This window comes from Dendronephthya gigantea, unplaced genomic scaffold (assembly GCF_004324835.1).
Source record: "Dendronephthya gigantea isolate DGI-Jeju-01 unplaced genomic scaffold, DenGig_1.0 000067F, whole genome shotgun sequence".
Taxonomy (NCBI): domain Eukaryota; kingdom Metazoa; phylum Cnidaria; class Anthozoa; order Malacalcyonacea; family Nephtheidae; genus Dendronephthya; species Dendronephthya gigantea.
Genome location: NW_021163077.1, coordinates 748317 through 762412, shown reverse-complemented (window position 1 = coordinate 762412; position 14096 = coordinate 748317). Strand labels below are relative to the sequence as shown.

Below are 14096 nucleotides of genomic sequence, written 5' to 3'. Positions count from 1 at the left end.
TCAATAAGTTGTGGTTGTTGAAATCAAAGTACTTGGGATATTCTTTCGATAAATGAAATCGAGGGAATTGTTGTGAATTCCTTCAACAATTCCTTCAATAACATTTATCAAAAGAAGAATAACATATATCAAAAGAGTTTTCTTCTTTTGATAAATGTGAAGGAGTGAGTAGTTACGAATCCTCACTGGAGAGTGCTCTGATGTACCATCTTAAACGTCCGTAACTTATCCTTGCGACTCGTTCACATCTATGAAAAGAAGAAAATTCCATCGGAAATCGCGGCAATAATTGCACGTATATAAACGGATCTTAATCCTGCTTACTTGGCGGTGCTTTCTCTTTCACAGTCTCATTTGTCTTTAATCATTGATGAGTAAAATCTCTTGTCTATACCTATACAAGTGCTTTCCCTTTCAATTTAATTTGAAAGGACGGATTGCCGACATGCAAAATATTCTCAACTTCGAAGAGTTTTCACGTTAAGCCACGCGTAGATAAAACAAAAACGCGCGCTCCAAGGATTCCTTCTTTGATACTACTAATAGTAATAGACCGCTTTTTACTGTATAATAATATTCCTTAAAAAGTTAAACTGCATGACGGCAGCCGTAAATTAAGATGACACCAGTTAATCCGAAGACAGTCGCACTGCAAACAAAGCACTGCCCAAATAGTTTGTCATATGTACACCTTGGAATCAGAGCTCAATAATGAGTTCATCCGAAGACTCTGATACTGTTTGAAAAGTCAATAAACTGTCAAAACAAACAAGGGCCTTTACAGGAAGTGTTTAGGATAGAGCGTAGTGAAGCAAATGATTTTACGTAAAAGTACTGTGACTGCGTGACAAATCTAACTTCGGGAGGGAGATATAGGTTTGGAACCGAGGAAAATTTAGGAGTATATGTATGTTTGGCGTAGTTCAAGATAGCATATCGCAGCAAAGCGTTGCGAAAATAGAAACCAAACACAAGAGTATTTATTTGTGGTATTGCTGTATTTCTTGATTTTATTATTTTATTTGGATTTTTATGGATCCAGTTTCACTTGATCATTCACCATGCAAACTACATCGTGCGAAATATTGGCGTATTTAAATTCCTAACCATGCAGATGTCTTTCTAACCATCTGCCTAACCGATGTTTCTTCATATTCTGTCAGCAAAAAAATTTGCTTCTTCAAAACGTCTAGTCCTTGTTATGATCATCTTCTTCGCATCTGCTCGATTCCATTGAAGCTGCACTGGTCAGAATGAATGCATTCGCATGGAAAGTCAAGCCCTGAGTTGCCATTCTACGCAACACGCTCGCACACTGTAGATAATTTAGCAAAACAATAGCGAATATCTTTTTAAAGACAGTCTGTTAATGAAATCACACTGTTAATGGCAAAAATTTTAAACAACAGCAAAGCTCTGTGTTAGCAGCTCCATGTAAACAAACAAACTCTCATGAGACATACGATCTCCATTGCACCAAGTTTGAAGGTGGAATTCCGATCTTTCGCTTGCGATGATCTGTGTCTCTCGAAAAGAAATGCCCACACGTCGGCTTACCAGATGAAGAAAATGGGGCTATGTTATTTCGTTGTATATATCCTCCTCCATCGATGCCTGTCGGCGGACGAGAATTAACCAGAGAGAGTTTCTTTTCATTATTAACCTGTGGAACCTCTGCGAGGCTCTGCGTCAGATGTCGGCTGTATGTGTTACCCAAACCTTGGAGTTTGTTTTGGGCGAGACGACAGCATAGCTTGTCAGGTAACCACACGGTTTTGAAGTCCTTTCGACACGCTTCACATTTGTACATGCTAGGCATGTTGGTCGATTGCCTGTTATGTATAAACTGCCCGTTGTTAGGGAGGCGCGTGGAAACGAAAGTTGCTAATTAGTATTCCAATTGTGACGTCATGCATCGAGCGTCCTGAACACTGATCTGGTCCTGAACCAAAGAACTCTATATACATCTGGAGTAATATGTCGTGCATTTGCGAAACTTCTTGAATTTGTGAATTTCTTACAAGATATATAAATTTCGGCCAGGATTAATTACAGTATGTGTTTGTAATACCCTTTTTCAGTGCATTATAAGGATGACAAATATAACAGATCAGACTGGTGACCCTTAACATGAAACAATCATTTTTTGTTTTCGACCATTTATTTACAAAGCGTATAGAATATTACATAATATTTCTTCCACAATTCTTCCGTATAACTACCACACGAAAGTAGTATGTCCACATATAGAAGACAACATTTACAAGCAATATCGCGCTATTTTATATTGAGAATTGTCTCAAGTCTATATATCAGTCATCGGGTTCTTCTACCTGATATCCTGGTTGGTTTATTCTTGGTTTGTTAGGGTTGTTCTCGATGAGCCAGTCGGAAAGCCATAACTATAGAATGACAATATTTTCAGATTGAGATGTTTTCCTCGTTCGGTTTTCATTGTTGCTGGTGTCATACTTACGGCATCGTACTTATGAATAACGCAAAATTGCAATGCTCTATACTTACGAGTGGTTCTTCAGGTTTTTTCTTGCATAACTCAGTCAAACCTTTGATCATGGTGCTGTTGATGGTTCGAGAGAGATAATCTTTGGCATCCTGGCCATACGATACTGGCTCGACGATACCTGATGGAGTGAATGTGTAGTTGGTGAATTAGTTTGCTATCATCAACTAATAACTGGTGAGAATACCTGGCTTCATTTCTCCTTTATACACCGCAGTGCATTGTATGTTTCCTTGTAGCTATAATTTCTTGTAGCTACACCTTCATATGATGGTTCAAACACAAGGCAAAAGGTTGAATTACCATGCAGGATGCTGTTTACTACGCGAAGACGTAAGTCAAAAGTGGAGTTGTTTGGGCCGACTTCTGAAGAACAAGTGCATGCTTTGCTATTACATTCATACTAACGCCCTAAGTTCGAAAGGTCGAAAAGTGTTCTATATTAGGCAGTTGTTATACCACTTTTGATGTGAAGTTATTGTCTTCTAGATGTCTTCCTTTGATTGAAAACACTAATTAAACATTAATTCAATATCAAGTCATCATCACGTCTGGGCACTTACGTTCGCCAAGTGTACAACAATCAGTATAAAGAGCATATACAGCAAAACCCACATATTGCTTAATTGTCGTTATATAATCTTATCAAGTCCACCTTACTGACGTGCTAAACTGTTTTCTGGCTGATCAAAACATTGAACTGGCTGGCTTGTCTACCATTACTCTTGCCAGTCGATTAGAAAAAAATCGAGAGGGGGAGCGTTGTAATGCAGGGTTGGCTCAACTGTATATTTCTTGAAAACTGTATCATTACCATCAAATGAACACCATAGTCTCATCTACTTACAATTTGGGAAAAAGAAATGGATCTCTCTTTCAGCACTGATAGGGCTATCACTGCCATGGAGTGCATTTCGTTGACTGTCTGTGCCGTATATCGCTCGCAAACTAAAACACAAGCAGACGCAATTCATGAATTAAATCGTCCCTAGTCGGGAAAAACTTTTGAGATCGTGTTCGACCCAATGAGTACACATATAGACAAGAATAATTTTAGATTTTATCCACAAGTGATTTGAACAAATAAAAATCGCGGCATACAGTGGTTCAGGTATGCATGCATATATGTCGTTTGAGTGCTTGGATTCAGTTTTCTAATACAAAAAATTGATACGTATGACATATTGCGATCAAAGAAAATACCAATTGTCATTATTACTATTGAATTAAAAAATGCACAGAAATTGATCAAGCTATATCAATAAACGTCCCTATTCTTTCCGGATAAATTAGTTGAGAACCAAGAAAATCAGCCATGTTTTAAACACTATATGTGCGCTTTCCATTAAGCGGTCAAAATGGTCAGACCGGTCATATTTTAAATTGAGATAGAGTATTTCGTTAAGAATATAGCGATAAAACTATACTTCCCGTGTTAGGCAGATGTAAATAACGATATACTTGAAAGCAGAGTTCTTGAAACACTCTAAAATACCGGTAATCTATCCGTACTGCATGATATACAACAGGGCCGGTCTGGCCGTTTTTTCCGTATAAAGGAAAGCGCCCTATATAACCATAGCAACCGGAGTGATGTCATTTTTCTCTTTGGGCACTATTTGGGCAGTATTCTCATCATCCCATTCACGTGCACCATTAAGACCACGAGGTAAAATAAACAACTTATAATATTAATACCTTATGTTTTGGATATAAATTTCACTTTACGTGAACGATGATTTAACACATATGTTTTCTACGTTATCAGTTACAGAGGGCGTTAATTGATCTTTGGGTTAGGTGGGGTTGTTACCAAAGTCGTAGTCAAAACAACCGGCGATCATAGGATCTGCGTCAATGAGTGGGAAGGAATGGATGCCTTGCCTTATTTGCACGTGGATTATGTATTTTTTCATTATTAATTAAGATAATGAAGTGAGGAAAGATGTGAAATTTTTTGACTGTGTGAAGGAGGGACGAGTCGGTGTGTGTGCTGTGGGTAATCTTAGGTAATCTTTCGTGGCTTTTGATTGTGAACTACCTTAATTAAACATATATCCACGGTTGAACGACAGTCTGAATGAGTAAATTCCAGAAGATGCAATACATCTTGAGACGCAATAGACATGCTGATTTAGCTTTAGGAAATTAGGACAGGAACGTCAAAGACGACTTGAATAAGGCGAAGAGATGGCGTGGCGCCGTCCATAAATTGACGCATCGGCATCATGCACTCTATTCAGTCGCCATTTCCATGTCATCGTTGACGTTCCTGCATGACCTCATGCACGCTAAATCAGCCTTATATATATAGACAGAAATTACTATAAATCAGAAATTAAGTAACGTGTATAATTTGTACATGACATTTTGTCTGAATATATTATGGCTTTGAAATATAGTCGAATATTTACAGTTTCAAACTTCGTCTTGTTTTAAATCATATAACATTCTTAAGATATCTCATCTGGGACTTGCTTTGTGTATATTTCATATACTACACTGTTGTCTGTATACACTCTACATGCAATGGACTATCGAGCTAATCAATGACATTTTCGGGATGAAATATACCTGCCCAATATAAGACTTTCAGATTGAACAAGAAATTTTTAGATGTAAATAGATATATACTAGATATACGAGTAATATATACTATACTAGGTGCCATAAATATGATTCGTATATATCTTATACGCATGCAACAATTCGACTTAATTTTATTTCACGTTTATCGAGTGTTGAAAGACTTTTGTTGGACAACATGAAATGACATTTATCCACAATAATTGACAATCTGCATGGACAAAAGGATTTGGATAGAGCCATCGTCTGTTATACGCGGTGCCATTCAAACTGTCTGCCACTCACACGAAGCAAGGTCATGTCAAACTCGGCACTTTTTGCTATATACTCAAATGCTATATTATATATGCTAGTATTGTGTTCATCCAACTTCTTTATTTAATACAAATATTTGAAAGGAATTATAGCAACAATCAATCATATAAAAAGTGGGCAGGACGTCTAACTTTCTCTCAATATGAAAAATATGTTTTTTTCAGGAGTGATTCTACCGGAGAAAAATATATACCATTGCCTGAAATAGTTTGAGAACAAGAGTTTTATGTTTTGTGGTTTGATTGAACTGGTTTGAACCTTTGAACGAAGCGTTTCTGCTACTATAGTATGCCAATAACAAACTTTCTTGCCTTGGCAACAAGCTTCTAATTTATTTAACAAACAGGATGGTTGTCAACTTCTTTTTTCATTTAAGGGGCGGTCGAATTTAATTATATATACGTTTGAAAAACGTGTTAATTTTTTTTACAAAGATTCACCGCAATTCAGCACGTACAAGCAGGCAGCAGCAAGCCCGGAAGGCGAAGCCTGTCGTAATTTTTTCCCACTATATAAACTTGTGTGGAATATAGTCTCAATACAGTATAATATATGGATATATAATTCTACATAATTATGAGAATTGACTTTAGAGAAAGGCCACTGGACTAGACTTTAACTGGAGTTTATAAATACATATAGGAGATCCAAAAAGGGTATAGCATATATGCATGATATAATATATATGTATATATATATTCTAAGTAAAGGTTGTAGCCGATATCGCAAACATCCTATTTGTCTTAAGCTCTTGACTAAAACGAATTCGTAAAGATATTTATAAACGTATAATCAATATAGGTATATCGGCTCATACTGTTTTCCCGTTGAAAACATCTGGAACTAAAGGAATAATAAAAAAATATTGACAAAAGAATAATCTATTCCTACGAAAAATTTACTACCTTTCAAACATCCTATCACGCACTATATTAATTCAAACTGAATCAAAGAAAATAGCCTCCGGATATATAGTTATAGTATTCGAGAAAAACTAAAATCCGAGCAATTTGTCAATCATGCATGTTGATTGCTATATATTCAGTTGTTGAAACCAATTGATTCCAAACTATATCTGACGAGTAAAGTATTATATTGGGGTTTTTCCCATAGCCTATATGGCATATACATATACATGTATACTTTATTTTAGTTGTGAAGTCTAAATATTACACTTGACAACAAGGGAGATTGCGACAGAGCACAACCCTAACCAAGGCATTCTCCCAATAGCTACAAGGTTAACATATATAACTATTTACAAATTTGGACAAGATATACACACAATACAAACGTGGATTCAGACGATTAACAACATAGTCTGAGGTTATCTGAAGAAAGATTACGTATAGAGTTACATTTAAGACAAATAGAACGCCACGTACAAAAGACATCCACATCAAATACATGACGCACACCCAAGAAATACTTTTGCTTCAAAAGATTCTTAAAAATACGTGGTGATTTTACTTCCTTTACTGAGGTTACATACACATACATATTTTATTACATTTCAACGTATTTTCTCAAAACACGATTATATGCATGTTGGAGGCGTTCTCGTAAAAACTTGAGCGATAAACGACAGATGTAACTATCGAGTCTTGGGTTTTGTGTATATTAAAGCTACTTTTAGGTCCGCACCTTCTCCTGTAGTAGTGGAAGGAAAACTAAACCCGCAACCAAACCATCCATATTTTTATCATGCACGCGGATCAGTTTCGTTGATTCAAGATGATAATAATCATTGATAAAACGGTTTGAATAATATTTAAGTCTACGAAAGGCATGCAGTCTTCCTTCGACAGCTTTACTTATGAAATTATACGTTTTTTACAGTCGATTCAGGCAGAATTGTTTTATATCAAAACGACATGCAACGTAATTACATAATAATGAAGAAAGAAGGGCCTAATTTATATAGCTTTGCTGTTGAAATTAACACATATTGACAGGCATTGCCATTAGCTTGATTCTAGGCCTGTTGACAAACGAATAAATCAAATGTCTGCTTCATATATCATATCCATGCACACATGCATATAAAACAGCTTATAAAACTCCAGCATTAACTTGTAAACAACATTATCAGTATTTTTGCGAGAATTATACGCGGCATTTTTTATATATTTTTTTACGACCTATCTTTTCATTTATCTTTTCCCCATGCCGAGAAGGCAAGCAACTGCGAAAAAAGTATTAAAGCATTTATAATGAATATAGACTACATGAGCATTGTCTCAAAGATCAGATGATAGTTTGGGGTGAAAATTTAATCTATTTTCGGTCCATCTGGATTTTATTCAAATGCCTTGTCACTTTCAATCTGTTCTCCCTAGAGGTATACGGTTTATTATGGGTTCAAGTGCCATCTCGTGCATGTGGATTCCGCGGTTGCTACTGGAGGCAACATAAACAAAACTATAACTTTGAACTTTGAAGCATCGTGTTTATATACTCTGAACGTCAAGCTTATCATCCATCCAGTTTTACTCCACATACGTCTACGCTGGATGATCAGGGAGCCATCAGTATATAACAGGATTATAAGTTTAACGTTGAACTTGGGGCAGAAATTAGAATCGCACATGCATCCTCCCACGTTCGACAAAACACGAGGTCGTTTGGGCATGATGCATACATACATCATGACGAAGGAATTTTTAAACATCGATCACCGAACAGCAATCAATCGTCGCATTTTGCATGTGTCTAATATAAATTAACAACGACGTGTATAGATAACGTGGTGTCGCAACTGCATGCATGAGTTATCCCGTTGCTTCGAAAGCACTCGCGACTTACGCTAAATGAGTTTGTTCGAAACAGGTTATAATTAAAAAAAAAATTGATGTATATACCACCAGCCACGGCGCCAGCTTTAATCTCATGCTTGGAGATATCTCAATATAACCTGCATGTATATATATACATAAACTGATATACATGTCTACACATTAGCTAGTAATAGCTACACAGCATCATACATACATGATGTTATCAGCGACTTGTTATGCTAAGCATTATACCGTACAAAAAGCCGCGTGTTAACATGACGAGATATTGAATCGACGCGTATTGCATGTCTCCATACGGTTTTTATCAGCTTGCATATGAAGTATATTTATCAATTGACATTTACAGCGCTACGTGCATGCATTTTACAACTCAACAATTATTCGTTCTTTATAGAAATACATGCAGTATTGGAAAACCATTTCCCAGTGTTGAAGCGCGTATATTTATATATAATTATATTTTATCGTGTCCGTGCACTTATAATTTAAAAATTAAAACTTTACTTTATAATAATTTAGCTTATATATATATATATAGTATGACCATACAATACAAATGTGCCTAAATACTGCACAATTGTCATTAAACACCAGTTGACACAAAATCATTCTCGGTACAAAACGTGTTTTTTGTCTCCTTTTTCGACCGTGATTTCAGGAAAGGCAGCATTTTTGAAAAGGTTTTTTTGAACACCGCTCGAAATTCTGAGTTATGGCATGTGTATATATAGGGATTTAAACAAGAGTTTAAAAATGGCAGGCTGTACAGGAGCAACTGTCCCAATATTTCTTGGGTTTTTGGAGGCCAACGTTCGATGTACTGTGGCACATACTGCTGCATAACCACCAGCACGCACAGCGGAAGCCAACACACCAGGAAGGCACCAACGACGATTATCAAGGTCTTGGTCGCCTTCAGCTCCCGTATCGCGAAACGTCGTGGGCTGGAGTTCGAGCGAGATCGTAGCTGGGACTGATCGGCGCAATCCTCTGAGGATGGCGGAGTGCTGTAATTGCTTTTCATTATCTTAACGTGATGTTTCAACGCGATCTTAAACACGAGATAGTACAGTACAATCAGCACAACAAGTGGAATAATGATCCCTAATATCGTGGAGAACGTGTAGTAGATTTTATCGTTCTTTCGACAGAATGGGTGATGTATTAACCCTCCGTCCGACGACCACGTGTGCAAGGATAGCGTGGCGATCGTGAACGAGAATCCCCACACGATCGCTATACCGATGCGACATCGCGAGACGGTTGCAATCGCCAGATACCTTAGGGACTTGGACAGAGCTATATACCTGTCCACTGATATTAGAGAAAGGTTCACGATAGAGGCGGTGTTGCAGAGAATGTCCATGAATATCCAGAATTTGCAAGCGTGTTTCCCGAGCAGCCAGACGGTGTTCAGTTCGAAGTAGATGCGAAATGGTATGGCCAACACCACCACCAAGATGTCGGAGACGGCCAGCGACACGAGGAAATAGTTCGAGACCTTTTGCAAGCGTCGAACTTTGTACACAGCCGTGCACACGAAACCGTTCCCGAATAAAGCTGTGACAGACACGAGGATTAGGAATCCCGCGTGGAACTGCTCCCAAAAACGCGAATACGTTAAGGCGTCGGTTCCATTTGTTGCTGCCATAATTTGTATTGTTTTCACTTTTAATCCGACAATCGTATTTGTTATAATGACTTGGATTTTCGGATTCTTTTGTTTCAATGTCGGCGGCGTGATTTCAATTGCTAGAAACGCAGTTGGCAGTTAAAACTGCATGGCCTTAAAATAAAAGCAATTTGTGACAATTATAAAACAACACAATAAATCTCGATTCGAAAACCAAATCTTTGCACACAATGGGGAGCTAGAAACTATATATAGCTCTCTTCCAGTACAACCCTGCTTTTCTCGTAGAATATCAATGGTGTATCACGCGTTCGGAGTTAAAAATACAACCATTTTCTTTGTCTTCTTTCCACTTGAATTTTAAACGCAAGTACAGCTGTATTTTGAGGCTTTCACACCATTATTTATGATCCTTCCGTAAACGCTAAACTATGGTAATTGCACTATAACTCTTGTATCGTCACCGTCAAATTAAATGATTAAATACGTGTCCCTGTTTTTACAAGTAATTTAAGGACCTTGGAGCTTTGTAAGTGTCCATATGAAAAATGACAGTCGTCTTTGAATAATTTTGTAGAATGCGCTATCAGAGCTCCTTGAGAACGCCTTCGGAAATAGAATCTTCAAGTGTCTATGTTCAAGAGACTGTCATGCGTAAATTTAACACCTCGTCCCGAGAAACTCCGATTCTGTGCACGCAGCGTCCTGTCGATAATCGAAATAAAAACCAATTTGCCACCCGACGCACTAATTCACGCTGTGAGTTATGAAATTCCCTGATCAATTAAATCTCTCGACTCTGATATGTTAAAAAGTAATATCGTTGTCTGACTTGTATATGTATGATTAATGCAGCTTCGTCAGCGAAAAGGCACAAAATGTTTTATTTATGCGCCTCTCTAAACAATCGTTTTTATATTCGTAGTTGTTTATTTCAAGTTGCCAGGGTCCTGCCACCGAATGGCTTACGACCGCAGCTTGATTCGGGAAACTCGAAATCGTTGTACGAAACCGTGACCGGTTTTCTCGACGTATCGTCAGCAAAGACTGTTTTTCAACACTTGCAACGAAAGCTGATTTATTAATGTGCTTCCTCACGATCAAAGAGATGCCCCTCGGTGCGCAAGCCTTTGCAGTTAATAACTCTCTAATCGTCGTTATAGCTACCTGCTTTTTTCAAGAAATATTGTTCATGGTCAATTATATATCGTGGTCGAAACAAGATTAAATTAAACTTTATTGCGCTGTGTTCCTCTTTTAATCTGTCCCGCGCATAAAAGAATGGCCTTTACACTTATAGCTTATTATTGCGATCAAATAATTCCGCAATTAAATTCTACGCAAACAGGACCCCTGCCTCAGACTTTTGGACGCACGTTCACGTTTTAATTAGAGTCCCAAAATCCAATATTTGCTTCTCGTTTAAGAAGTTGCATGTAGATCTTTATGTACCAGTAACAGACTGTTATGTATACGTATATTAGCGATTATGTCCCAATGATGTGAGCAGACGATTTCAGAAGTAGAAACAGATGCAAACTTGACCAAAAAGTTAAACGAATTTTAAACTCTTCTGAGACTGAGGATATTTGTTTACACAAAGTTTGCACTTGTACCTGCTGCTACAATTCCTTTCCTTGAAAGTACATAATATATTTCCACTCGGCCGCGGTTCCTCCGTTCCTGTATCAAGTATCGCACACGAGAACGTTCCAACGTTTGGCAGGAGATGAAAGGAAATTGCTGGAATGCTAAATGATGTTGATTTTCCGATTAACAACAGTATATGTATAATATGCCAAGAAGGAGTAGATTGGATACGATATATCAAATTATAATCGACGTTGATTTGACCGCGAAGCGTATATGTCTTGCAGACTTAGACTTGGCAGGAGTGTGAAATATTTCTCACAAATTACCGAGAATATCCACTAGACAAAGTGCTTCAAAGTGTGGAGCAAACCAATCAGTCATTCGACTTTTATTAGTATGTTTGCGAAGCTAGTTAGCAAAAGCTGATTAAAACCAGATGTGTCTGAACAGGTTGAACTGTGACTCAGTGTATTAGTGCGCAGAGCACGTGGAAATATACGGTACAGTTTCTGCGAGGCTGGAAACAGAAAGCGGATGAGGGAACTTCGAAAAGAGACCAAATCAGTTCTGTACAAATTTAATGATACCATCCATTCCAGATCCGCCTGTCAAGTTCAGCTGATAATGTTGAAATCCAGATAATTGATCTGTTCCAACTGCTTTCTATTGTCCAAGACGGGACCAATGAAGATGGGTTATGCTGTTTTGTATCTTGTGAAGCCAGCCCTTCGACCAGAATAATTAATAGTAACTCGAAACAAGGCAGCGTTCGACGTTTGGAATTATCAAAATGGCAAAATATTCGAAGCCAACGTAGGAACTGTTGTGTTTTTCTTGAAGAAGCTTTGATCCAGTTCAACCCTGTCGTGAATATCAGAAACTAGCGAGATGACGAGATCCGTAGTACGTTACGACAGTATATGCAAGTTTTTAAAACAAGGCATAACAGCTCTGCGACAGAAGAGGAGTTCTTACTTCAGTTACTTGACTCATGAAATACAATTCTTGCAAAACGTATTTACTTGCGGCTCACTTGATGTAAACGAAGTAAGCCAGTAATGAAAGCCAAATTTCCTTTGGCCGACACGTTTTGAACTTTTACATATCTGAGTTGATCAACAATAATCCTTTAAGCCCCCTAATCCCCGTATCGTGTATATAGAAGGGCAGAAGATAACTAATAGCAAAATACCGTCTCTACGTGTTGAAGCCAAACCACGTTCGCGTCCCACGTATCAATTTCCCAACAGTCGTTCAACCCGGTCAGCCACTTTTTGTAAGACAAAACATAAACACAACTTAAAATTCTCCTGCATATACAATAACCTAGAGGTCACGTTAGCAAATTCTGTACAAAAAATGTCAATGTTGATGAAACTTATACCGGAGGTCGAAGTCTTTAGTTTGAAGTAAGTTGAACTTTGCTATTTCAACAAGAGGTTAGGATTCAGTGTATTGTAAACAGAAACCCCAGGATGACCACGGAGAAATTTCACACGTTCATCAAACAATCGTCATTTACTGTTGTAATCTCAAATCGCTTTTCCAACTGCGCACAATGTTGAGATCATACCCGATTATATAACCTGACTGTTAATCCACTGCCCTTCCGGGTAGAATATTCGATACGGCGCCAGTAAACGATGATGAAAATTCACAAAATTATTGTATCGACTTTTACACGCACGTATAAAATTCCTGCCAAAATTTCGTCTTTGAGGTGAGAGAGGAATTTACTATAATTGTCAACAGACGCGCGAGCCTGCCGGAGCATCCAAAGTGCAGGGACTGCAAGCGAGAGCTGATTTATGCTCTATTAATAGTTATTCAACTATAGTTTCCGTGCCAACATCTTCACAAAAGGTTACACAATGAAACTGCGGTAATGAAACAAGCAAATTGTAATTAGTAAGCAATATACTTGTACAATACCGTTGTCTTTTGTCAGCGTCAATAGTCAATTGCCTAATGATTTGCTATTTCGCGCAAATATGTCTTGTTTGTTAGTGTTAAATAGCTTTCAACAGCTCGGATCTTACAACTCGTTACATTAGGCATGACAATAAGGTAATAATGCACCGGCCAAAACAATACCGTGCACATGCCTGCGATAAATCATGCAACGAAGCCAACTGCGAAATAAATACACAGATCACCCACTTTAGTGTACGGTACATCACATTTTTACCCCATATAGTGTACTCTGAGATCAGTGGTTAAGGAATGTAAAATGTGCCCTATATAGTATCGTAAAACAAAGCTGCATGACTTGGGAGTTTTACAGTAGAACAACACTTGATAGATACTATCGTAAAAGGCTGCAGATGTAATCTTTGCTGTATAAACAAATCTTGCCTGATGAATTTTATTTATGACAGCTCGACGCATTAGCAACAAAAATATGCGCACATGCACGCATATAGCTACTGTATTTCTAAGCCATATTAAATTTTCTCCATAACACGAGTTCACACAGATGTTTTTTCAAGTATTATCGACATCTTGAATTGAAGATCTTTGTCTTCGTAGAGAGAGTGGGAGAGAGAGGGAAATGTGCCGGAAATTTGTATGTTTAGTTTTTTGCAAAATCCATAATATATCAAGTATCTATCAGTCACATATATATATATGTAAATTTTATATATAATGT

The 14096-nt window shown here is 37.6% G+C and overlaps 3 protein-coding genes across 3 annotated transcripts in view; all 3 read right to left on the bottom strand.

Moving 5' to 3' along the window:
• Positions 1-990: 990 nt before the first annotated feature.
• LOC114530965 lies at positions 991-1855 on the bottom strand. The gene has a single exon (XM_028552592.1). It carries the CDS (start codon positions 1817-1819, stop codon positions 1451-1453), a length of 369 nt encoding a protein of 122 aa, XP_028408393.1. The 5' UTR covers positions 1820-1855; the 3' UTR covers positions 991-1450.
• A 302-nt stretch (positions 1856-2157) lies between these two features.
• LOC114530895 (nucleoside diphosphate kinase homolog 5-like) overlaps positions 2158-14096 on the bottom strand; it is a 15659-nt gene continuing 3720 nt past the window's right edge. Inside the window, exons 4-6 of the mRNA XM_028552499.1 lie at positions 3369-3469; positions 2524-2642; positions 2158-2402 (exon numbers count right to left, since the gene is read on the bottom strand). Coding sequence (XP_028408300.1) covers positions 2313-2402; positions 2524-2642; positions 3369-3469 — 310 coding nt within the window. The 3' untranslated portion in view covers positions 2158-2312. The remainder of the gene's footprint in view (positions 2403-2523; positions 2643-3368; positions 3470-14096) is intronic.
• On the bottom strand, positions 5085-13322 carry LOC114530894 (5-hydroxytryptamine receptor 1A-alpha-like). The gene has a single exon (XM_028552497.1). It carries the CDS (start codon positions 9869-9871, stop codon positions 8804-8806), a length of 1068 nt encoding a protein of 355 aa, XP_028408298.1. The 5' UTR covers positions 9872-13322; the 3' UTR covers positions 5085-8803.